This window comes from Numida meleagris, chromosome 10 (assembly GCF_002078875.1).
Source record: "Numida meleagris isolate 19003 breed g44 Domestic line chromosome 10, NumMel1.0, whole genome shotgun sequence".
In the NCBI taxonomy this organism is placed as follows: Eukaryota; Metazoa; Chordata; class Aves; order Galliformes; family Numididae; genus Numida; species Numida meleagris.
Window position 1 is genome coordinate 18,622,871 of NC_034418.1, and position 23,202 is coordinate 18,646,072.

General features: G+C 53.9%; 2 protein-coding genes across 2 annotated transcripts in view; both read left to right on the forward strand.

Annotated features, from left to right (window-relative positions):
• Window positions 403–18,924, forward strand: TCF25 (transcription factor 25). Its single transcript, XM_021408427.1, has 18 exons — window positions 403–627; window positions 1,678–1,845; window positions 3,730–3,804; window positions 5,886–6,010; window positions 7,505–7,570; window positions 8,741–8,823; window positions 9,372–9,502; window positions 11,376–11,475; window positions 12,680–12,773; window positions 13,796–13,888; window positions 14,517–14,622; window positions 14,989–15,148; window positions 16,119–16,206; window positions 16,785–16,943; window positions 17,408–17,498; window positions 17,822–17,901; window positions 18,363–18,435; window positions 18,666–18,924. The coding sequence occupies exons 1-18, from the start codon at window positions 463–465 to the stop codon at window positions 18,825–18,827; spliced, it is 2,019 nt and encodes a 672-aa protein (XP_021264102.1). The 5' UTR covers window positions 403–462; the 3' UTR covers window positions 18,828–18,924.
• TUBB3 (tubulin beta 3 class III) overlaps window positions 21,044–23,202 on the forward strand; it is a 5,217-nt gene continuing 3,058 nt past the window's right edge. Inside the window, exon 1 of the mRNA XM_021408912.1 lies at window positions 21,044–22,054. Within this exon, the coding sequence (XP_021264587.1) occupies window positions 21,114–22,054 (941 nt within the window). The 5' untranslated portion in view covers window positions 21,044–21,113. The remainder of the gene's footprint in view (window positions 22,055–23,202) is intronic.

The window sequence follows — 23,202 nt, forward strand, 5'->3', positions numbered from 1 at the left end:
GCAGTACGGCAGAAACGTGGGTCCCCCCCCGGCGATGCTCGCCGCCCCTGTCCGGGCTGTGCCCCACTGCGACCCCACTGGCACCGTGGGAAAATCCAGCCGTTCCCACGCTCCCCCAGCCACCCACGCTCCCCCCAACTGCCCCCGTGCCCCTATGTGTACCCCACCCCTCCGGGTTATGTCCCGCCGTGACCCCGCGCAGGGACCGTGGGAAAACGCACATCCCCGCGCTTCCTCCCCGAGACATATTTCACTCTGCGATAGTGCGGGGCGCGAAATAGGTTCCACATTGTAGGTACTGCGCCTGCGTGTCCTGCCGTCTCACGTAGCCACCGTGAGAAGGGGGAGGGCATTAATGTTGCGCATGCGTGCTGGAGCCCTGCGCGCAGGCGCAGTGCGTAGGTCAGGTGGTGCAGGCACGGGGGGGCCGGCCCGCGCAGGCGCAGTGCGGCGCGGGGCTTCATGTCGCGGAGGGCCCTGCGGCGGCTGCGGGGCGAGCAGCGGGGTCAGGAGGAGCCGGGCCTGGGCGATTTGGGCCTGGTCTCCGGCCCCGAGCGCGGCAGGGAGTGGCCGAAGGCAGCTACCAAAGCCAGGGGTCGTCCCGGTGTCAGCAACCGCTTCGAGCTGGTGAGGGGCAGCGGGGCATGGGGTTGACAGGGCCTGAGCGGTGGCGGGGCCCGAGAGGGCCTTGGGGGGGGTGACGTGGCCTGTGTGTATGTGTGACAGAGCCTGACAGGGAGGTGGCATTGCTGGAGGTGGTGGCAGTGACAGAGGGCCGGGCAGGGACCCGGGGGCGGTGGCTTGGGGCAGCGGACAGGTGTTCGTGCTTTAGAGACGGTGGCTCGGGTGTCACTGGTGGATTGGGGTGCAGGGAGATCCCAGGGGAAGGATAACTGGGGGAACTGGAGCTGGAGGGAGGGGGGTGTGGGGAGGCCTGGGAGCATCTGGGGCTGAATGGGGTAGGGGGTGGAGGGAAAGTTGGTGGGGGACAGAGCCAGCAGGGTGCACAGAGAGGTGCTTGGGGCTGTGCAGCACCCAAGGGTGGCCAGGATGTCGATGTGGGAAATGCAGGGCATGGCAGAGCAGGGTTGGGGTGTGTTGTCAGAGCCTGTTCTGGCTGTTGGGCAGTACAGCAGCCATGGTGCTGTTGGCGGGATCGTTACTGCTGCCTTCCCAGTGTGCAGGATCCTGGTGCTAGTGGTCTGGGATCAGGTGGGCACTGATGACACAGGTGGGTCCCTGGAGTGGCAGGTCTCAACCCATCATCTCTGGGTCCCTTGTCTGGCCCCAGCAGTTCCCATCTTGGCTGTGAGACTGTGGACAAGGCTGGCTGCAGAGGCTCTTCCCAAAGAATGGCAGAATCCAGAGAGGGCTGTGTGATTTGTGCTCGCCGTGCCACTGTAGCAGACACGTCATGGTTCTGCAACTAGTAAGCAAGTGTGAACACACCTTGATGGCCACCAGGCACTGTGCTTTAAATGAGCAATCGTCCCCACTCCATTTGCTGGAGAAAGCAACTGGGAAGCTGAGCCCTGCTCTGCTTCTGCAGCAGTTTTCTCTGTCGTTTGCAGGTGTGAATAAAGCAAAGTTGCACAACCCTGTCCTTGTGGCTGTAGGAGAGGGCAGGACGCAGCCATGTGCCTGCTGCTGCTGCAACTTGTTCTTCTGTTTGCACAGATCACCAGTGAAGAACCAGAAGATGACCTGTCATCCAAAGAGGAGCAAGCAGATGCCAGGCTCAAAGAGCACGATGTAGCAGAGAGGAGCAATGAAGAGCCTACACCTGAAGAGGGAGAAGGAAATGGGCAGAGAGATGGGAAAGGGGCAAACCAGCCGGACCAAATGGTAACACAGCTGCAGCTGCCTGGTAGTGACAGCTGCTGCCATTCAAGGTGCAGAGAGAAAGTGTTGCATCTTCCTGCCTCTGCTTGAGCTGACCAGCTCTGCTGGTGACAGACAGGAATGTTTCTTTTTCACTCTATGTGAATTTTGTCAGAAGCTGAGAACATAAGTGTTGGAGCAAGGGCATACATGGGTAGCCTAGAACCAAGCAGTAGGCAGGTGCACGTTAACATTTGCTTAGAAGGGTAGGCTGTCTGTGTTTGTGTTCTCACGAATGCTGGTGACTTGCTAAGTTTGCATACTGGATTTTTAGCTTGTACCCTGGATGTTCTTCAGAGAGCAAGAGAGATGCCTGGGTGCTGGCAGCTCCTGCTTGTCCCATTCTTGTTTTGCTGTGTGACTGCTGGCTGTGGAGGAAGCTGAGCAGCATGGTGCTGCATGCTATGATAGGGAGATTTATGGGGGATATTTTACTGCTACAGAGAGGAGGCTGCTATGATCCTTTCATAAGGAAGACCTTGTTCTGTGTCCTTGTGAGTGCTGAAGTTACGTAGAGCAGGTGGGAAGGAAAGCACCCCGAAATTCAGAAACAGGCTACTTCTCTACTCCATTTGTAGCACAATTAATACAGTGCTGTGCTGTAGATATGGATGGGCTGTTGAGTCAGTGCTCAGCAACCATTTGTTTTGGAGTGAATGGTGTAAATGCTCCAAACAATATAAACTGAAGATTGGACTTGCTTCTTTCCTGTTTAATTTGTATTTGTTGTTGTCATTTTCTGTTAAGAGTCCCTTCTCTAGTCTGTTTCAGCTCCAGATGTCTCCTTATATGACAGTTGCAAAAGCATGTGAAGAAAGAGGCTTTTTGAGTAACAGTTGGACACTGCAAATCTAGTCCAGACAGTACTGGAGGTAAGGGTAAGGGCAGCGAAAGGGGTTAGCCCCTTGGCCTCATCCAGTAGAACCCAGTATTTGGTGTGGTGGCAGCGTGTCTGGAGGAGCAGGGGCTGCTGTCTGTACATGCTCCATCTGGGCTGCTGCCCTCAGCTTGGCAGCAGCTTGGGAACACTTTGGTTGTGAGGGTTGTGAGCTTTGCTCAGCTGATCCCCACGTGAGCAGTGGTTCAAGTGTGGCCCTGACCCTGAATTTGCTGTGTAAACACTGCAGAACGTGCCTGCTGCTGCCCTGTGGATTTCCTGGGTAGAAACGTGGGAGCCATCAGCACATCTAGAGCCAGATTGGAGCTGGATTCCTGGCCCTGAAAGCTGCTTGGGAGTTGTGGAGCTGTTCTTGTGATGTTGTTACTTGGGTGTAGTGCTATGGAGAGCTGACGATCCTGGAAAAGCGTAGTTTAGTCCTGTATGCCTTGGGGAAGCACCAGCACAGGCTGCAGTGTGTATCTCAGGTTGGGAAATGTTGTGCAGCATCATGAGCTCAAGCAGCTGCTTCTGCAGCAAGAGGAGTATGTATCAGGTGGTGCTCTCAGGCAGCTGTTGGTTTCTGTGGTAACTGGAGTGACTGATGAAACTGTCTGGCTCACTAGAAACACAGAAATGAAGTTTGTTCTAGGAAGTAACGCAGGGATGAAATATTTTTTCCAAACCTGGCATGTCTGAGCTGTTTCTTGCCTGATTTTACGGTCTCAAGCATACGAATGAAAGTGAGCTGAGATTTACCCCTGATGTTTGTAAACCTTTGGTGCTTCCTTCTATTTTCTCCTTACATCTCAAGTTCCATTTGCTGACAAACTTGAAAGGATGAATATTGGTTTCATTTAAGGGACCTCTGGCATGCTGATCCCTGTGGGAAATACTCTTCTCCCCTGTGGAACGTTCTTCCCCAGCAGTGTTTGGCTTTGCTCTGACAGCTGTTTCATTTATTTTTGCAGCCTGTGTTGAATAACAAGCCACGAAAGAAAAAGAAGAAAAGGAAAACAAAGAAAACTTGTGCAGGCGAGACTCTGGTATGTGTGCATTTGCTCTGAGGGTTGGTGGCTGTGCTATTTTCTGCATTGGGGTGGGATGACAAAGTGGTGACGCTGGTGGTTGCAGAAAAGATTTTGAAGCAAAAATGCTCCTCCTTGCACTGTACTTATTTAAATGTATGAAATGGCAACAACAGCTTATGACTATGGTCCTTTAAGCAATGGGGACGAGTACAGCTCTGCTGCACATGGTTTAGAGCTGAAATCCTCACAGCAGCATTTCCTTTCATCTCTACTTTGAGGCTCTGCACAGGAGGGGACTTGCAAGGATTTTTGCATTTTCGTGATATTGTCTTTGCCCTACTTAGAGAGCTCTTCCAGCTCTGCAGAGCTCTACAAAGCTCACACTGCTGCCAGTGATTTGTGTTACCTTTGCCTGCTTCTCTGTGCACAGCCACACACCTTCTCTGTTGTTTGGCATCGTATAGCTAAATGCTGACGAGTGTGTGCTCATCCCAAGTGCATTATCAGCAAATGCATGGCCAAGTGCCCTTCCAGGAGGGTGTGCTTCTGTCTCCTCGTGATGAAGGGAACGAGGGGATGGTGATTGTCTTTGACTTAATTATCCAGTTCTAAGTAAGAGTGCTTGAAGAAGAGTGAGAGCTCTATCCGATATCTGTGTGTTGTGGGTAAAACAGGGACAGATGTTTATACTTGAATCTTTATTTATTATCAATCTGTTATGCCTGAATACTTTGCTTGAGATAGTCTAGGAAACTGAATTAAAAAGACTAATGCATTTAATATAAATACAGTTCAAGTGGGGAACTAGTTTTTTTGTGTTTTGGTTTTTTTTTTTGCTAAAAGCCAAGAGCCTTAACTTGGGAGAGGTCCTTGGCTGCACACAGTGGGCTGCAGCATGCTGCGGTGCTGGAGGGGCTGCCCCAGGTAGGTGTGGGCTGGCAGCCACCTCTGAGAATTCATCTTGTGGCTCAGGGGTCAGTCACCAAGGGAGAGAACCCTTCAGAGAACCTGCTTCCTTTCCAGATCCAGGAATAACAAGCAGTAGAGTGACATCTGCCAGCCCTAAGCTCTAGGGAGATGTAATCCCCAGAAACAGTCAGTTTGATTTGCAAACTAGAGATAAAGCTACCTTTGTTCCATCACTGAAATGCAAAACAATATAAATTTTCCATGTACCCACTCCACACAGAGTAGCTATGTTTAGCTGGAAAAGGCAACCTCAGAATGCTGTTTGAGTGTCACAAATGGAATTCTGCCTTCTGCCCATGCGCATCATTGGGAGGATGTGAAGTGACCACATAAGAAATGTGTCGCTTGCTATTTGTGGGGAAAATAGAGGGAAATTGAGGTGGAAGTGTTGTACAACTGTAGAATGTATGCTGCTGAGTATGTTCTTCTGGTTGTTAGAAGAGTGGAAAGTGACCATGCAGTACATTAGAGCTGGGTAACAAACATGCCGTTGTTTAATTTTGTGTTACAAGGATCACAGCAGTAATTTAGTGTTTCCATGGAAAGCAGACAGCCAAGCTTGATTTATTTTACCGTTAAAGTCAGCCCCCCAACTTTTCATGGTATTTTAAGAAGTTAGATTGTCATATAAGTTAACAAGACAAAGCACAGCTTTGTAGGAGAAGGGAGAGCAGAGACCAGACATGCACAGACTCGTGAGCTATGTTGTGCTGGGAAGGTCCACTGCAGCCAGCTGGTTTGGGCTCAGAGCACGAGGCCAGCAGCAAGCCTGCCACGCTGGATTTACTCAGTTGACAAACTCAAGCTCATGATAGTATGAGGAGCAGTGTCCTGTGACACCTTGAGGAAGCAGGGAGAGCAGCCAGCCTTTTGGGGGCAGTTGGACAGGGATGGCGGCCATAGGGATGGGATTCTTGAGGGAAATGCAGGGTGTTGGGTGGAAAGCAAGAAGCCTCAATTCGAGGGAGTATGTGTGTTCTCAAAGTGGAGTTGCAGCAGGGTGAGCAGTGGCGTCTGTGGGGTGAGGCTGGGGCGAGCCACAGGACCTGGAGGCAGCTGGGTGACCTTTGTGCCTCTGTGTCTCATCTTGTAATTACTGCCTTGTCTTTGCATATGCGTGTCTTAAGGAAGACGATGACCTGGAAGACATTGACAGCTTGCTGGAGAAGATTGAGGATACCAATGGGCTATCACAAGAGACCCAGAGTGGAATAATTGCTGACACCAGGCCTCTGCTCTACATAGAGCACAGGTAGCGTTTGCTTTCCTTCTTGGCTTTGAGTGTGACAGAAGTATTTGTATCCTGAGGAAGGGAGATGGGAGCCTACCTATGTAATTTGGCCATAAATCCAGGACCTCGTGTGAAAGGGGTTATGGTAGTGGTTGCACACAGCCCCATTTCTAACTATTGCTCCTAAGACTGTGCTCAGTTTTTAGCAGCAGTTAGTGTTCTCTGCTGTCCCACCTGCTCTGAGTGGGTGACCAGACCAGGGTGACCTTCAGTAGTGCCTTCCAAGCTAAAATTGTTGGTGACTCTGTGCTGAAAAGTTTCTGCAGAGCTGCTGAGAGCCTCAGTGCATAAAGCTTTGAAACCAGACTAACCTGGCCAATACAGCGAGTGCTGCCCTTCGAGGAGAGCTGAGCAGTACCAGCAACAAATTTCACCAGGAATGCTTGTTAGACTCGTCTAACCTTTCCCATATGTGACCATCAACAAAGTGGACTAAGTGCTGGGCATGTCCACCAGCTGAGGAAACAATTAGCCTCACACTAGACATCTGTAAGATCGCTATCTGCATCAGTCAGCTTCTGTGTCCAGCCTGCTTCAAAGCTCTGGGCTAGGGTGAATACTGGTAGCTCTTTTTGTTTTCTGGAAAAAAAAAAAAAACATTTCAGCTTGAAGGACTGAACAATTTACCACTCAGGGTTTTGAAACCTCCAAACGCACTGCATCGAAACAATCTAGGCTGGTGGGCTCTTCTTGCTGGTTCAGCTAGTTTTCATTTCAGTAAAGAGAGGACTGTTTGCTTACCAAGAGGTTGTTTTAGACTTCAGTGACTTCTCTGGTCAGGTGAACGTTATTCAGAAGCCTTTGAGAAGTGGATAATCTCAGAGTGGGTGTGGGCTGGCAGTGCTGGATCTCAGCCTTCCCACTCCCTCTCTTTCTCTGAGCCTTTCTCACTGGATGGCAGAGAGAAACCCCTATTAAATGTGCCTCCCTTCTCTGGGCCAAATGTTAGATTAAGAAAACTGTAGGTGTTGTCATGCTTTGATGTTAGATCTTTGTATTAAAAGAATGTATTTTAAGCCTTGCCAGCCTCCATACAGTGGTTAGGGTGCTTCCCTGGGTTGCAGACCGCCGCTGCTAGACTTAGCAGTGGGTACCTTGTGTTTTCCAGGTGCAAATACCCCAAGCATGCCTCCCTGAACAGAGGCTGTTCCTGGGAGTATGCCAGCCTAGGGCCCCAGCTGCCCTGGAGAGGGCAGCAGAAGTATTCTCTAGCTCACGGTCCTTGGAGCAGAGTACAAAGGAACTGTGCACCTGATTGAACAGGCACTTGGATGCCTCCTGTTCTGACCATTAACTCTTCTTCTGGTGTGTTGTGTCACACCGGTGGCGTGTGTGTGTGACAGTTCAGGAGTTCAACCAGGGGTGGTTATGGTACGATACACCCGCCTTTGTTAAAAGACAAGAGTGCAAGATTTTTGTCTGTTTAACTTTTCTTTCTTGTTTCAACATTCTCAGGAACTTGAATCCAGAGAATGAGTTGAAGAGATACTTCGGAGCTCGTGCTGTTCTTGGTGATCAGAGGTTAGTCCAAAATTTAACATTCAGCTCTTCCAAAGTTTGAGTTGGTGTGTCCGTCCTTGCCTTGGCACTGCTTACTGAGCCCCTGCTGCTGCACCTGTGCCAGGAACCCAGGGCACTCCAATATGTTCAAGGAGTCCTACTTATTTAGTAGCCAGATTTTGGGTCAGGAGAATATTTTTTGTGCTGTGTGTGAGGAAGGAGTAACGTTTCTTCAGACTTAAGCTAGTAGTTCCCTTTGCTGATTTTTCTTTTCCTCTTTCATCTACTGTCAAATGCCCTTATGAAATCCATTTGTTTAGATTCATAGGCTATTAGGTTCTTAGTCTTTTTCCAATATTTATTTCTTGTTACTATTCCAAAGTCTCTGTCTGTTTAGAGCAGACCCTGAATACTTTCCAGGTAGTCTCATAAACTTGCTTACGTAGGCTCAAGGCACCAACTGCTGCTTAGGTGTAAGACTTCTGTGCAGTTATCCATTGCACTAACATTGGTGTTGTCCAGAAAATCCTTGCTTTCAGGGGCTGGTTGGTAAATGTGCACATAAGAAGGGTATAAGTTCAGGGCGGTGATGGTGGAAAGGGAAACCTTTGAGAGGGTCTGTGGACAAATTAGACTCCTTCAAGGAGAGATTAAAGCAAAAGGTGGCATCTAGCACTTGAGGAAAAAGAAACAGTCCCTGACTAAGGAGATGTGACTTCCCTAGAATTGCCTTGATTTCTGAATTCCTCTTGCTCCGAACCAGTAAATTGGTTGCACTTATGAGTACAGCTTAAACTGAATCAGTCAACACCTTGAAGGCCCTGCTGGGAAGATATGAGTCAGAGGGATATGGGGCTCTCTTAATTGGGCCTGGGAAGCTTTTTGAAGCAAAGAGGCAGCTGAGAACTTGGCAGGAGTAAAAACAAGGGAAAGAAGCCATTGAAGTGGAAACGCTGGAGGCACTGACTGGCCCAAAGAGCAATGGTTAAAGCAAGGAACAGCCAGAGTGAAGGTATGGCATATCTCAAAGGCAAGCATGTTAGAGCTCTGGGCAAAAGCTCCATGTGGCAGGGCTGCAGCTGTGGAAGAAATTGGATCTTTTTCCCTGAATCATCCTTTTTCTGGCTGTTTTTAGCCCTCTACATTCTGTTAGTGCAGGGAAAATGTGACCTGTCATGTTTATTTCCTCAGGCCAAGGCAAAGGCAGCGCCAGTATGTCCGCAGCACGTGGCTGACGGCTCCCAAGAACACCTGGCCACGCTACAGCAAAACAGGTGAGGCTTTCAGTGCTGTTTCATAATGCCTCTGGCTGATGGTCTCATGTCCACGTGGCTGCTCCTGCCAGCCTTGCTTTCTTAGAGCCTGAGTGCACAGAAGCTGGAGCTGCTTCCATCAGCTGCCAGGCCCCGGCTTCTGCACTGGCTGATGCGAAAGGAGAACTGCTCATCAGCTAATGATGAAAAATACTTCCTTTCTCAGTAAGGAGGGCTCTTCACATTGTATCTTAGCATTTGAATTTTTTTTCCCCTCCCCTTACTGGAGGTAGCAGGTGATGTATGCTTCCCTTCTTGCAGTAATCTTGCTTGACTATGAGAGAATATCCACAGGGAGAGCAAGCTGTCTGGGCTTCTCAAGCAGGTTCCAGAAGTTGGCTTGTGTGAGGAGAGGAAGTAGTGAAATTCTGTGGGAGTTTCTGAAAACACATCTGGCTGTGGAGCCAACAATGCATACAAGCTTTCTATATTAGAAGAAAGTGGAAGAGCTTCAGCTGCTGGTGCTCGCGGGCTGGCACCAGCGGTGCCCACATCTGTGCACTCTCTAGGTATTGCCATGCAGCTGGTGGAGACCAGGAGGGGTGTGCAGTACTTCACGTTCGAGCACCACCGTGAGTACCAGCAAGTGCAGTTCAAGTTCCTGGATGCTGTGGAGTCCATGGACCCCAACAACATTGTGGTATGTTGTGAAATCGATCTCATTTTGAGCAGTAGTGACCTGTGGTGCTGTGAGGCAGCATTTGCTGTGTAAATGAGACAGGTGGCCAACTTGGTGCCAGTGAGGTCCAGTCCCTGGTAGCCAGCCCTTTGGTGGCACTGCTGGAGGATGCCAGGTGACCCTTGGTAAGAGGAGTCTCCAGGAACTGGCTGTTTTGCTGAAAGGGAGGGATAAAGCTCCCTTGTCTCGACTCTTCAGCTGGGAAAGGAAAAATGTTATACAGATGCATCTTTAAATGGGACTCTAACAGTTATTCTATTTATAAACTCTTGCATGGTTGGAAAAAAGTGTTTTCCTGGTATTGGAGCAAAACAGTCTTTTTGTTGAAAGTTCTTCATGCATGTTAAAGCTCATTAAAGCGTATGGTAACATTTATAGATTGCAGTGATAAGCAACAGAGAAATTGCTCTGGACCCTACTGAACCATAACTGAAGTATTTTTGCTCTGAAAACTCTGGCCACGTGACTGTGGAAACATGCCCTAGAGAAGCTTCTTAAAGAGGCCACTGTCTCTTAAAGACAAAAGGCCCTTAAAGAGGCCAAAGTGTAGTTCCTTCTGCTTTCCCACCCTCTGCTCACAGCCAGTGCTCTCTGGAGCTCATCAGTTCTTGCTGACTAGGCTGAGGGATTCACCTTGGAAGCTGCAAGGTAATGCTGTCCAGTAGTGATCAGTCCAGCATCTCAAAGCCAGTTCAGTTGTGCTCTCACACACTGTTCAGAGCAGGACAGATTTTCTGTGATACATTTTAGTCTTTATGCTCTGTTTTTGATGAATGGCCTGACTGCATTTGAAGACAGCCCTACGGCTTTAGCCTCATTTTTGTGTTACGGGAAAATCTATCAGCCCAGGATTTGCTGGTACTTGAAGTACTTCAGAACCCCAGCCAATATACCGGTGACAACCACAGCTGTGTAGTCAGAGCCTATATCTGCCTTGCTGCTGTGATTTCAGCATGCAAAATGCAAAACGTGTTTTTTCTGGGAGTCCTGCTCAGTGAATGCTCTTCTGCTCTTTACCTGATGGATTAGAAGTCTTGTTGGTCAAGTTGTAGTGGAATAAGAGCATTTTCCTTTATTGCTATGACCCCAGGGACTCCACACCTTCCAAAATGAGGGACTGGAAAGGAACTTAAAGAGGGCAAGGAGAGGTAAAACATCATGCAGAAGGCACCAAGGCAAAGGCACTGGGCTGGACAGCCTAGAATGTGAAAGCTTTGTACTGTAGGTGGGAATGTTGGCTGCCACCCTGCAGATACACAACTTCCTGAATCTTTGTAGCCCATTTGTAACATAGGTAGTGAATGCAGAGTTCTTTGAAGTATGGTTAAACTTATGCTTGCATTCAGCAGCCTGGAAATCCTTTCTTCCTGTCCATTACCATTCAGGAGCTGGATCCTGGGATTGTAATAGATGTGTGAAAATGTCCTCAGTGCCCAGAGGAAGCAAAAGCCTGATAAAATGTTCAGACTTGTTTAAAAAGGGATAGGGAGTGAAACAAAAAATGTCATAGTGCCTTCTGCTTCCATCCTGAGACGTGTGTGCAGTTCTGGGCCCTCCACCTCCAAAAGGATACAGTGAAGCACAATTTGGAGGACAGCAGAGGTGATTAAAGGCCTGGCATGGCCTTCATGCTAGAAAAGCTTTGTCATCTGGAAGGGTGCTGGGTGGGATATGCCTTCACATTCAGACCCAGAGGCAAGAACAGCCCCTTTCTCATGTGCTGTGCCAGGGCATTTGACTTTATGCCAATCTTACAGAGCTTGCCTTGTAGGCAAAGTGCATGAGAAGTTGGTGACTGGTGCCATCATCTAATCAGGCTCATGTTCTTGTGTAGCTGCTGCTTCAGATGAACCCATACCATGTGGACTCCCTTCTGCAGCTCAGTGATGTCTGCCGGATGCAAGAGGATCAGGAGATGGCCCGTGACCTCGTAGGTGAGCGTGGAGGTTTGGGTGGATGTGCTGGCAGAGGCTGTGAGGCTGCAGCAGTTCCCTGCAGTGCAACCCACTCTGTGGGCTAGCGAGCAGCAAAGGTAACTGTCCCTCCGTGGCTGGCTGGAGTTGGTGAGAGCTCACTAAGGAGAATACCAGCCAGAGCAGCTGGCAGCATGGCATTGTGCTGCTGGGGACTGGCTTTGCCCCAGGGGCCTGCAGGTACGGCATGGAGAGGAAGGAAGGAAGAGGCACTACTGTTGCTTAGGTCTGCAGACATGTGCACACTCAGCACTGAATAAGTCCGTCCTAGAAGTCACAGCTGAACAGTTGCTATGAATTAGCCATCAAAGGCGTTTTGTTTTGTTTTGTTTTTGTTTCAGTGTAGGAGCAGCAAACCAGAAGGGCTTGGCTCTGTGTTTGTGACTCTGTGGCCCTGAGCATTTGGCCTCATGCTGCCTCTCAGACTTCCAACTTTTGCTGGAGGCTTTTAAGTAGAGCTGGACATGCTTGTCTGTGGCAAAGCACATTACCTTTCACCTTTAAAAAGAATGAAAGGATTGTCTGGACATGATGGGATGGTGTCAGGAAGCCCTTTGCTGGAAGAGGGTCTGATTCAGCATCTACCAAATGCTGCAGTGCGAGGGATGGTCTGGGAAGCCCACCTTGCCCATGGGAAGTGTGCATGACCCTCCAGGTCACAGTGATCAGCGCACTGCATGTCAGACTCTGCTTCTTCAAGCATTGCAAGCTGGTGGGAGGCATCCTGGGGGGTAGCTGTCCTTCAGACTGCTGTGCTGCAAAGAGACGAGCTGTTTGGTAACAGGGACGTGTACCTTTTAGCATGATAGGAGGGACCAGAGGTTAAGTGAGGACAGGATCTTTGGCTTCTACATGCGAAAACAGTTGTGGAGGAGGCAGCTGTACCAGCCTCAATCCCAGATCCTCTCCAGAAGAGTTACTTTTCACAACCAGAGTTTGATGTAACGCTTGTGGAAAGGTGCAGGACTTGATTGCCTGGCTGTCTACTGGGACCATGAAGTTGCTTTGCATTTTGCTGAGCTGAGAACAAGTTTACCTCCTTGCCTGTGGGTCATCTGACTTAGTGGTGTCTTCTTGGCCAAACTGACTCCCATTTTGTCAGTGCTGGGGTAATGTGCTATTCGGGCCTGCTGGTGTGTCCTGATGATGTCTGTGCTGTCTGCAGAGCGGGCTCTGTACAGCCTGGAGTGCGCCTTCCACCCCGTCTTCAGTCTCACAAGTGGGAGCTGCAGGTTGGATTACCGGCGGCCGGAGAACAGGTAGGCAGCCACCTGCCTCTGTACTGGCCCAAGGGACCCTTGTGGCATCCCCACGGCCTACTTTGGGCACAGAGGCCCAGATTCACCACCCCTGCTGTGTCATCCAGGCTGTGGTGGCAGCAGCTGGGGACCTTGAATGTCCCTTTCTGTCGGAACAGGCTTTGCCTCTCTGCAGTCAACAGCAACATCCCTTAATGAGGCAGGAGCAGGCAGCTCTTGTGCTGCCAGGTCACTGGCACTGAGACAGGCTGAGGCTTTTTCTGGAAAGCATCTTCTTTCCCAGGAGATTTCTTATTGGAGCACTAGCTGTTTCTCCCTGTCACATCCCTCATGTACAATTAGTGCCTGTTAGCCCGAAGTAGCACTTATTTTTGTCCTAAAACTCTTCGTGGTGTGGTCAAGTCTGTGTTTGGTCACTTGTGTACTGTCTGCTCGGCTGCTGTTCCAGCACTTGCACTCCTCAAGGCCTGGTTGTTTATGTAACACTGATAGTTCTGCAGCTGCAGAGGAAGGTGACTTTATTCTGGGAATTTTCCAGTCAGCTGACCTAAGTAATCTCTCCCAAATTGCTCTACCTGGAGATTGCTCATGTTTCCAGCACCCGCTCGCTGACAGACTTTGTGCTGCCCATGACCTGAGCACTGTGATCTGTATCTCACCCAATTTGGATGTTCATCTCCCCCCCCCACACATGTCACATGTGCTGTGTCACCATCCCTACACAGTGCAGGGACAGCAGCAGAGGCATGGCTATGCAAAGCCTGTAGCACACAGACTTCAGAGATTTCCTTGCTTCTGTTGTCCTGAGTAGCTAGCCCTGGTGTGTGTGTGCACAAAGGAATCAGATGTGGAACCAGCTGTGGGTTTACTGTCCCATTGCTTTTACACAGGTATCAAAATCTGAAGAAGGGGAAAAAAAAAAAAAAGATTGATTTGGGCTGATCTTTGGTCCCTGTTCTTGAATGAAACACATTGCTTCTCTCAAATCAGGCTTCTAAAACCTGCTCCTGCTCTCCACGCAGGGCTTTCTACCTGGCTCTGTTCAAACACCTGATGTTCCTGGAGAAGAGGGGGTGTCCCCGGACAGCCCTGGAGTTCTGCAAGCTGATTCTGAGGTAGGTGCCCCTGCCGAGGGCTGTGCCCCCTGCCCTGCAGCCAGAGCCAGGAGCTGTGGTGCTCACAGGAACCGTGCTTTGAGCAGCACACTTAACCCTCATCTGCCCAGGCTGGACAGAACAAATGGAGCTGTAATACTGTCCCCAGCCTCAGTGAAGGCTTGTTGTCACTCCTTAAGGATGTAGTCCCACAGGTTTGTTTTGAGCTTATGCTCTTATCTGAACAACTGCTTTAGAGAAGGAGGTGGTTGTTTAGAAGGAGGCTTAATAATATGGGACCTCATAGTCCCTTACTTTCAGTTACTGAGCTCTGGGCTTGGCTTATAATTACAGCAGAGCCTGCAGTCTCTGCAGAGCTGCTGCACAGCAGTGGCTTCAGCCTTCTTCCCATGTGGTGCTGTGGCAGGCCTGTCTCCCCTTTGCAGGGGCACAGCATGGGTGAGGTGTTGTGCTGTCCTCCCAGCCATGCAGGGATGTTTGTATCCCCTTTATCTCCGCTTGCTGGGTTACAGGATGACTCTGAGTGCTAGTGGGAAAGTCTCATTTGACCCAGAAATTAGGGTAGGCACTTCAGCTTTTGTGACACTTACTTTTTGGTTCCTCTTGTTGTGCTTGCTTCCCTCTGAAGCCTTGATCCAGAGAACGACCCGCTGTGTGTGCTGCTGATGATTGATTTTCTGTCCCTCCGAGCTAGAGAGTACGCCTTCCTGACACGCATGTTCCAGGAGTGGGAGGTGAGTTGCCAGCAGCCTTGTGAGGGACAAGGCAGAGCTCGAGGACAGCTTGCTCCTGGGGTTCTCTCCACCAAGCTGGGCTGGAGAGTGGCAGCTGTACCACAGAGCATGGGGTTTCTGTAAGCCCTTACCGCTCTGGGAGCTCTCTCGTGGGCAGTCTGGCAGATGGAGGTCACTGGAACAACCACGAAGGCTAAGTTGTCAGTCAGTGTCAGGTTCTGTTGTAATCCCGGTATCCTACAATCAATTTTATAAACTCAAAATTGCTTACTCAGTTGTGGGGGCACCGAGCCAGTAGCTGGGAAGCTGTGTTGAGATCACCGCATAGCATCACTTCTCAGCGATTCTCTCCCTCTGATCCTGCAGAGTCACCGGAATTTGTCCCAGCTCCCCAATTTTGCCTTCTCGGTGCCACTGGCGTATTTCTTCCTGAGCCAGCAGGAGGAGCACTCGGAGCTGGAGTTAAGCCAAGCCCGGGAGAGAGCTGCCCGGCTCATCCAGCTCGCACTGATCATGTTCCCAAGCGGTAAGTCTGTCCCCACCGGTAAGTCCGTCCCCGCAGGCTTTGTCACTCTCTTCATCTGTGAGAACGAACGCTGGATTCCAGGCAGTCAAATGCAGGAGCAGCATTTTGCCTATGGGTTGCAAACGTTGTTGGCCTCTGTCCATGTGTGATGGGAGCCCTGACTCAGACGGGTGACGCTGCTCGGCCCATCGGCAGAACCCACCGCCGGGGTTCGTCCTGCCCTGCACCGTGGCGGGGGCAGTGAGAGAGCCAGGTGAGGCCAGGTTGGGCACGTGCAGCCAAGAGTCCTCCATGTGCTGGGAAGAGGTCAGCAGCTGTTCTCCCTCCTGCTCACTCTCATCTCCATGAGGCTGATGCCGCTTTATTGGAAAGAGTCACGGGCATGCGAGCTGGTGGAGGGTGAGAACTGAATTCTTAGAGCAGGAAAACGTTTTACCCTGAGGGTACCTAGAACAGACAGTGAGTCTATTGACTTTCTCTCCCAAGCACTGCTCTGCTTTAGATGTTCTCGCTATGGTTGCCCATCACTCTCGCTTTCATCCAGTTAGTGCTGCTGTCCCTGAAGGGAGATACACAGCCCCTCCAAGCTCAGAGAGGGCACAGAACGCCAGGGAGGATGTGTCCTTAGAGCCAGGAATAAACAGCTTTTGAACAGAGGTTTAGTTTGTGTTGGTTGAAACAGTCTTTTTTTACCATATGTCACGGTGACTGACATAAAACCCTTGTTTAATTTCAAAGGCTAGCAACATTAAGTGCATAAAATTGCACCTTATTTAACTGGCAAAAAAAAAAAAGCGTTCTAGTTTATTTACTCTGGATCTGTTTCCATCATCCAGAGGCTAAAACACAGCATAGCCTCCGTCTGCAAAGCTGCCCCCGGGATGGGACTGTTTCTGCAGCCCTGGCAGTGGTGACTGACCGCTCCCATGGTGCTCCTGCTGAACACGAGCTGTGTGACTTTCTCCTGCAGTTCTTATGCCGCTGTTGGACCACTGCAGTGTGCAGCCTGATGCCAGGGTCGCCTCCCATTCCTTTTTTGGGCTGAATGCTCAGATAAGGTAAGTCCTGGAGATGTTCTCGGTAAAGAGAAGGAATCAGTTTTGCTGGCTGTGGGGCTTTTGCTTGCTCAGGCAGCTAATGGAGTTGAAAAGCCGCAGAGAATACTTACTTTTCCTGAACAGTGCACGCTGAGAGGCTCTTAGATGCGTTGATAATGGATTCCCATAAAGACTATCAGATAACTCTGATAGACCTGCTTCACCTTAATGTGGCTGGGTCAGAAGTTCATCCTGCAGCCTGTTGGTGCATGCAGTCAGAACGATGTGTGCATGCTTTCAGGGCAGACTGTCTCCTGCCAGTCTGGATTTCCCCAACACGTGGTCCTCCTGAACACGTGAATGGTCTCCCCCTGAGGTAAAGGCAGAGTAACTTTCATCTTGTGGCTGTGCCTATCCCAAAAATAGAAGGAGGCAGAAAAACTGGTGAAGGTAGATGTAAACAACAGAGCTGGGAGCCTGTGATTCCTCTCTCCGTGTTCTCACACTGAAGCACAGTGTGGAGATGACGAGCGCTTTCCAGGAAGCACAGGGACCTGCAGGCAGGAAGGGAGTGCGCTGAATAACGACTGTCTCCTTAGCCAGCCTCCTGCCTTGAACCAGTTGACGTCCCTCTACGTGGGAAGGACTCACTCCCTGTGGAAGGACCCAGCTGTCATGGCTTGGCTGGAGACGAACGTCCACGAGGTCTTACGCATGGTGGATGCCAGGGACCCGCTGGTGGAGGAGTCTGAGCACAAGTGAGTGCAGCAGGCAGAGGTGACCAGCTCTCATGCTGGACCTGAGTGCTGACAAACAGGAACTGGTCAGGCTGGGGGCTCTTCAGACCAGAGAAGCTCTCTCTTGGGCAGCAGTGATGCTGGGGTTTGTTCAGAGCACTTAGAAATGTTTTCCAGCTCTGAGAAGTGGGAGAGGGTGGCATTAGTTTTTGTCCAAAATTAAAGTTAGTTTGCTCTGCTGACCTGCAGTGTAAGGAGGCTGGTGAGAGCGAGCTGTGCAGCACCCCTGAGCTGTTCTGCTCTTCCATTTGAAGTCAGCAGCTGCCAAGTGACTTTGGCTTCGCCTTCAGCCAGCTCTGTCTGATACAGCAAGTGGCAGCAGAGCCAGGGATGAAGCTGACGTTGCACCTAGAGAAGCAGAAACAAAACGCTGGCTGTGCTGAGGTGTGCTCCTTGCTAACTGCTGTCCCCCCTCCCTGCTTTAGGAGGAAGATGCGATACCAGAGTGCACCCAGGAATATCTACCGGCACGTCATCCTCTCGGAGATGAAGGAGGCCACGGCAGCTCTGCCTCTGGTGAGGGGCCCTGACAGGGCACGGATGGTGCTGCTGTGTGCGGCGTGGTGGCATTCGTGTCCCTGCTACGCATGTAGACTCTGGGCACATCTCTGACCAGAGCCACCAGAAAGAAACATCTTCATGACCTCAAAGCATCCACCCAGCGTGCCCAGCTTCCTGGGTGCGCTCAGGATAAAGCACACAGCAGCGTGTGGGCGGGCTGGGCTGTGGCTGATGATTTTCCCCAAGACCAAGGCCTGCACAGCTGGTCCGACCGTCTCTCTGCCTGGAGGTGCACGACCTTCACCTCCCCCCCCCCCCCCCCTTCTTCCTCTCTGCAGGAGGTGACGTCGCAGCCTGTGATGGGGTTTGACCCCCTTCCTCCATTGGACTCCATCATCTCCTACACTAGACCAGAAAGGTACCCTCACCCTGTGCCTGCTGGCACAGCTCTCCTCCCAGTGACGACGCCCACAGCCTCGGGCTGGGCTGCACGCGGGTGCTCTGCGCTGCTGTCCTCCTCCACCTGGGAGGAAGAGCAGCCTGGCTGGCAGTGCTTGCCGACAGGCAGAGATACAGGCAGGACTGGTCCTGCTGCTCCTGCTTGGGGCTGGATGTGGCCATCAAGCAGCAGCTAGTCACAGCCGTGAAGGCAAAGGCTGCTGAAGAACTTGGGTTGTTTCTGAACTGAGGTGGCTTGGGGTAAATGAAATCTGGGTAAGAAATCCCTATGAATTCCCAAAGGGAGGTGCAGGAGGGGGCTACACGCTGTCAGACAGCGTGCTTCTCACCAGCTCCTCTGCCCTGTCTTGGCCCAAACAAGCACTGTCAGGTTGAGTAAAAGCTTCCCTTTAACTGTGGTGTGCGACTTCTGTCTTTCAGAACGAATCACCCATCCAATGAAAGCACTTTATCTCTCTTCTTCCGATCACTGTTGCCAAATTTTAACTTGCAGGTATGTAGCAACAACAAAGCAGCCGCTGGCAAATCAGGGCGCACTTTTGCTTTCAGTACGCAGAAGTTTCTACTGCACAGTGTTTCTGCAAAGGGAGTGGCTCTTGGCATATGCAGTGTGCAAACGTCAGGTTGCAGAACAGCCTGATGCTTTTTGGCATGTGGCATTGTCTGTGTCTGCCTGCTGCAGCCAGCTCTGAGCCTGGGTGCTCCAGCTCCTCTGTGTTGCAGGGCGACATCAGGCACGATGGAGACGAAGAGGCGGGAGCGGGGCAGGACCTGAACCAGGGGGTGAACCGGCTCATGGCGGCCATGCGGGACATGCTGGCCAACATCCAGTTTCAGGAACCACCGCGCGATGACAATCCTGAAGGCGACGGGGACTGGGACTGAGCTGAGAGCGCGCATCTCCCCCGTCCGCCCCCAGCCCTGTGTAATCTCACCCCCCCCTCCCCCCCCCTTGCCGCACTCAATAAAGTTCTACAAAGCAGAGGGGCTGGCTGTCGTTGTGGGGAAGAGGCTGCGGCCAGGGGATGCTGTCACTGCAGCGGGGGGGGCTGAGCACTGCCTTAAAATGGGAGAGCTAATTACAGCAGCTGTCCCTCGGCAGCTTAGGCCCCTTCTGGCCCCTTACAGATGCATTCGTTGCCTGATTCCCCCAGCTGCTCTCCTGAGCTCCTGTCCTGTGCTTAATCATTGGAGATCTCTTCCCTGCTCTCCCCTTGTCCTTTGTGCCTCCTCGAGGCGAAGGCTCCATCCCTCCCTCGCTGCTGGCGGCGGCGGGGGCTGCTCCCTGGGGGCAGGGAGGGACCGGGCTGCACGGAGCAGCTCTGTTGGTGTCTGGCCGGTGGGTGGGAGCAGCTCGCGTTGTGCTGCAGCCTCTGATCGTGCTGGGAACTGAAAGGATACCCCTCCCCTTTTTTTCTTCCCCTTCCCTTCCCTTGTTTTGCCACCTTCAAGCGGGGTGCAGCACGGTGCAGAGCCCAGAATGAGGTCAGCTGCGATAAAGCCCTTAGCTCATCGCTGCTGCTCACAAAGCTTTTCCATTTCTGCTGTGTAACGGTGTACGAGGCTCTAATGCTGAGCCAGCCTGCGCTGCCCGGAACAACCCCCCCCACCCCCCGCTTTCCCTTGTGCTGCAGCCGGGCTCCCTCGGCCGAGCTTCCCGGCTGGGGCTGGCTCCATCCTGCATCCCTCCGGGAGCCAAGGCCAATCCGTGCTCCTGCTGTTGGGAGCTGCAGACTCGGCGTTTTGCAGCTCTTCTCCCCAGATCCCTGCTGACAAAGCTGAAATTCACCGCGTGTACCACTGAGCCGGGTGGGGAAGCCGGTATCTGCTGGGCCAGATTCCTCTCCCTCACGTTTCCCCAGCGGCCTGGGCTGGTCCTGCCCGGGGGGAGCGGGAGGCTCTAGGGACGCCGTCTGCCCAGGCGGATGGCGCCGAGCGTGGCTGCTCCATCCAGCTGGGCTGTGCCGCCGGCATTTGGCTGCGGGCGCGTGGCCCTGCTAGCCATGCTGGAGATCAGGGTCGGTTATGCAGACTCCAACCGCGGCCTCGCTGCTCCCAGCCTGGCAGTGGGGATGTGCGCGCTGACCTCAGCTCTGCGCGCAGCTCTCGTTTGCAGGGTGTAAAGCCATGCCTGGCACAGAGCACCCTCTGCGGCCGCCCTGCACACAGCCGCTTTCATCCACGCGGGGCTGGGGGCAACTCTGAGCCCTGGGGGGGCCCCGACCCCCACGAGAATGGGGCGGAAGCGTCCGGTGGGAGCAGCCTGTAGATGGAGCCCTGAATGCCTCTTTGGTGGCTGAGCAGCTCCAGGCATCAACCGGGAGCCGAAGGCACATGATGGTCAGATGGGTCCCGCATCCCCAGCCCGCCCAAGCTCCCGGGGGCACCGCGCTGTGCCAGAGGCCGCGAGCAGCCGCAACATGGAACCACGCTCAATCACTTCTTTGATGATCTCCAGGGGGTGCATTGCAGCCCCACAGTGTGGCACTTCCCTAGGGGCACTCATGGGGACATGGCTGTGGCCGCATATGGGCTCTGCCGCTCACACTGCCCTTGTTGTGGGGTCCCCAGGGCATACTGGCTCCCCAGGGGATGCAAAACCCCAGGGCGTGTGGGATCCCCAATGGGCGCAGTCCCCCAGTGCACTGGGTTCCCACAGGGTGCAAGGAAACCCCACCGTGGTGCATGGCCCTCGGATGGCATGCCCAACCCTAGGGCATGTGAGACCCCAAGGTGCACAGAGACCCTGCTGTGCACGATACTCCAGCACAGCTCAGCCCCCGGCTGCCCGGGCACAGGCCGTCATGTGCGTGCCCACCCTTCTCAGGAGGAGGAGCCGAGGGAGCCAGCTTTAAATTAGGACAGAGAAAGGGCCCTTTCTTCCCCATCACCGCTGCTGAGCCCTCGCTGAGCTTCAGATACTCCGGGCAGTGCTGGCGGAGAGAGTGGCTGAGACAGCGGGGTCCCCGCGCTGCTGCCCAGTGGGCTCCCAGGTGGGGGGCCCCTTCCCCATCCTTGTGCCGGGGGTGCCCACATCCCCTCTGCCTCGTGGCCGGGCGCTGTGGGAGCACTGGTGGGGCTGATTGGGCGCACGGCGGCTTTGCGGGTGCTGCAGTTGTGCTCGGGGCCACGGCCCCTGGCCAGGGGGTCCCTGGGGCCGAGGTCGGGGCCATGTCGACATTGGCCCCCCTGCGCCTGCTGCGTGAGCCCTGGAACGCCAGCGAGGGCAACCAGAGCAACGCCACAGCTGGGGCTGGCGGTGCCTGGTGCCAGGGGTTGGACATCCCCAATGAGCTCTTCCTGACGCTGGGGCTGGTGAGCCTGGTGGAGAACCTGCTGGTGGTGGCCGCCATCCTCAAGAACAGGAACCTGCACTCGCCCATGTACTACTTCATCTGCTGCCTGGCCGTCTCCGACATGCTGGTGAGCGTCAGCAACCTGGCCGAGACGCTCTTCATGCTGCTGATGGAGCACGGCGTGCTGGTGATCCGCGCCAGCATCGTCCGCCACATGGACAACGTCATCGACATGCTCATCTGCAGCTCCGTCGTGTCCTCCCTCTCCTTCCTGGGGGTCATCGCCGTGGACCGCTACATCACCATCTTCTATGCACTGCGCTACCATAGCATCATGACGCTGCAGCGCGCCGTGGTCACCATGGCCAGCGTCTGGCTGGCCAGCACCGTCTCCAGCACCGTCTTCATCACCTACTACCGCAACAACGCCATCCTGCTCTGCCTCATCGGCTTCTTCCTCTTCATGCTGGTCCTCATGCTGGTGCTCTACATCCACATGTTCGCGCTGGCACGCCACCACGTGCGCAGCATCTCCAGCCAGCAGAAGCAGCCCACCATCTACCGCACCAGCAGCCTGAAGGGAGCCGTCACACTCACCATCCTGCTGGGCGTCTTCTTCATCTGCTGGGGGCCCTTCTTCTTCCACCTCATCCTCATCGTCACCTGCCCCACCAACCCTTTCTGCACCTGCTTCTTCAGCTACTTCAACCTCTTCCTCATCCTCATCATCTGCAATTCAGTGGTCGATCCCCTGATCTACGCTTTCCGGAGCCAGGAGCTCCGGCGGACGCTGCGGGAGGTGGTGCTGTGCTCCTGGTAGGCAGTAGCACAGACAGACGGGTGGATGGACGGGTGGGTGGATGGATGGACGGACAGATGAGTGAATGGACAGATGGACGCATTGCGGGGTGTCCCCTGGGTGCCCCAGTGCAGCCAGGGTTGGGCTGCCCGGCCTCGCGCTCCCGAATAAAGGCTCTTTGCAGTGATGTGTGCCTGGCACCGCGCGTGGCCGTGGGCGCTGGGTGTGGAGCAGCCCCGAGCACCGGGACCCGGGCGCCGCCCACCCGCCCTTGCCCCACGTTCACCCGCGGACAGATCGCTGCCCGATAGCAGCAATACAAGCACCGGTTCCGGCACCACCGCGATGCGGGAATCCGGCCGCCCCCGAGGGGCTGCACGGGAGGTGGGGGCTGCGGAGCGCGGCCACCACGGGACAAAGGCGGCTCCGAACACCACCGCCTTTGTTCTACGGCGACGCACGCTGCGGTCCGCGGGGCTCCGGGACAGCGCTCCCTCCCCCGGTACAGCCCCCCCCGCACACAGCCTCCGCTGGGCGTTGGCCCCTTTTTCTCCGGTTCACGAAGCGGACCGTGATCCCACCCTATGCGACGCTCGGGCGGCTCCGGGGGGGCACCCCATCCCCGTGCCCATTCCCGAGCCCCGATGCGGGGTCCTCCACGCGTGTCCGAGTGGGCGGGTCCCCTCCCCTCCCCCACAATGGCTGCAGACGCCCTTCCCCCACCGCGTGTCCCCCTCCCCGCCCTATGTGTCCCCCCGCCGTGCGCGTGTCCCCGGGGATGCTCCGGCAGCGCGGTGCCGCCGGGTCGGGCCGGGCCGTTCCCGGGCCGAGCAGCGCAGCGGGATCGAACCCGGTAGGAGCGAATCGAACCGAATCGGGCCGGACCGGGCGTGGCGGGGCGGGGCGGCGGCGGCGCCGGTGCCGCAGGGGCAGTTGCAGCGCTGCGGCGGCGGCCGCTGATTGGCGGCGGAGCGATGGTGACGTCAACGCCCGGCCCGGTGCGGCGCGGGGCGGCTATAAAGGCGGCGGCGGCGACGGAACCGCCCCCCGCGCTCCCGGTGCCGCTCCGCTCCCGGTGCCGCTCCGCTCCCGACCCGCTCCGGTCCGGCCGCACCATGAGGGAGATCGTCCACATCCAAGCGGGGCAATGCGGCAACCAGATCGG

What these genes read in the sequence shown, in the direction of transcription:
- TCF25 (XM_021408427.1), top strand. Translation starts at nt 463, where the DNA reads ATGTCGCGGAGGGCCCTGCGGCGGCTGCGGGGCGAGCAGCGGGGTCAG. An exon ending in TCAGCAACCGCTTCGAGCTG is followed by an intron (nt 628 to 1,677) that starts GTGAGGGGCAGC and finishes CTGTTTGCACAG; the next exon opens with ATCACCAGTGAAGAACCAGA. An exon ending in GCCACGCTACAGCAAAACAG is followed by an intron (nt 8,824 to 9,371) that starts GTGAGGCTTTCA and finishes TGCACTCTCTAG; the next exon opens with GTATTGCCATGCAGCTGGTG.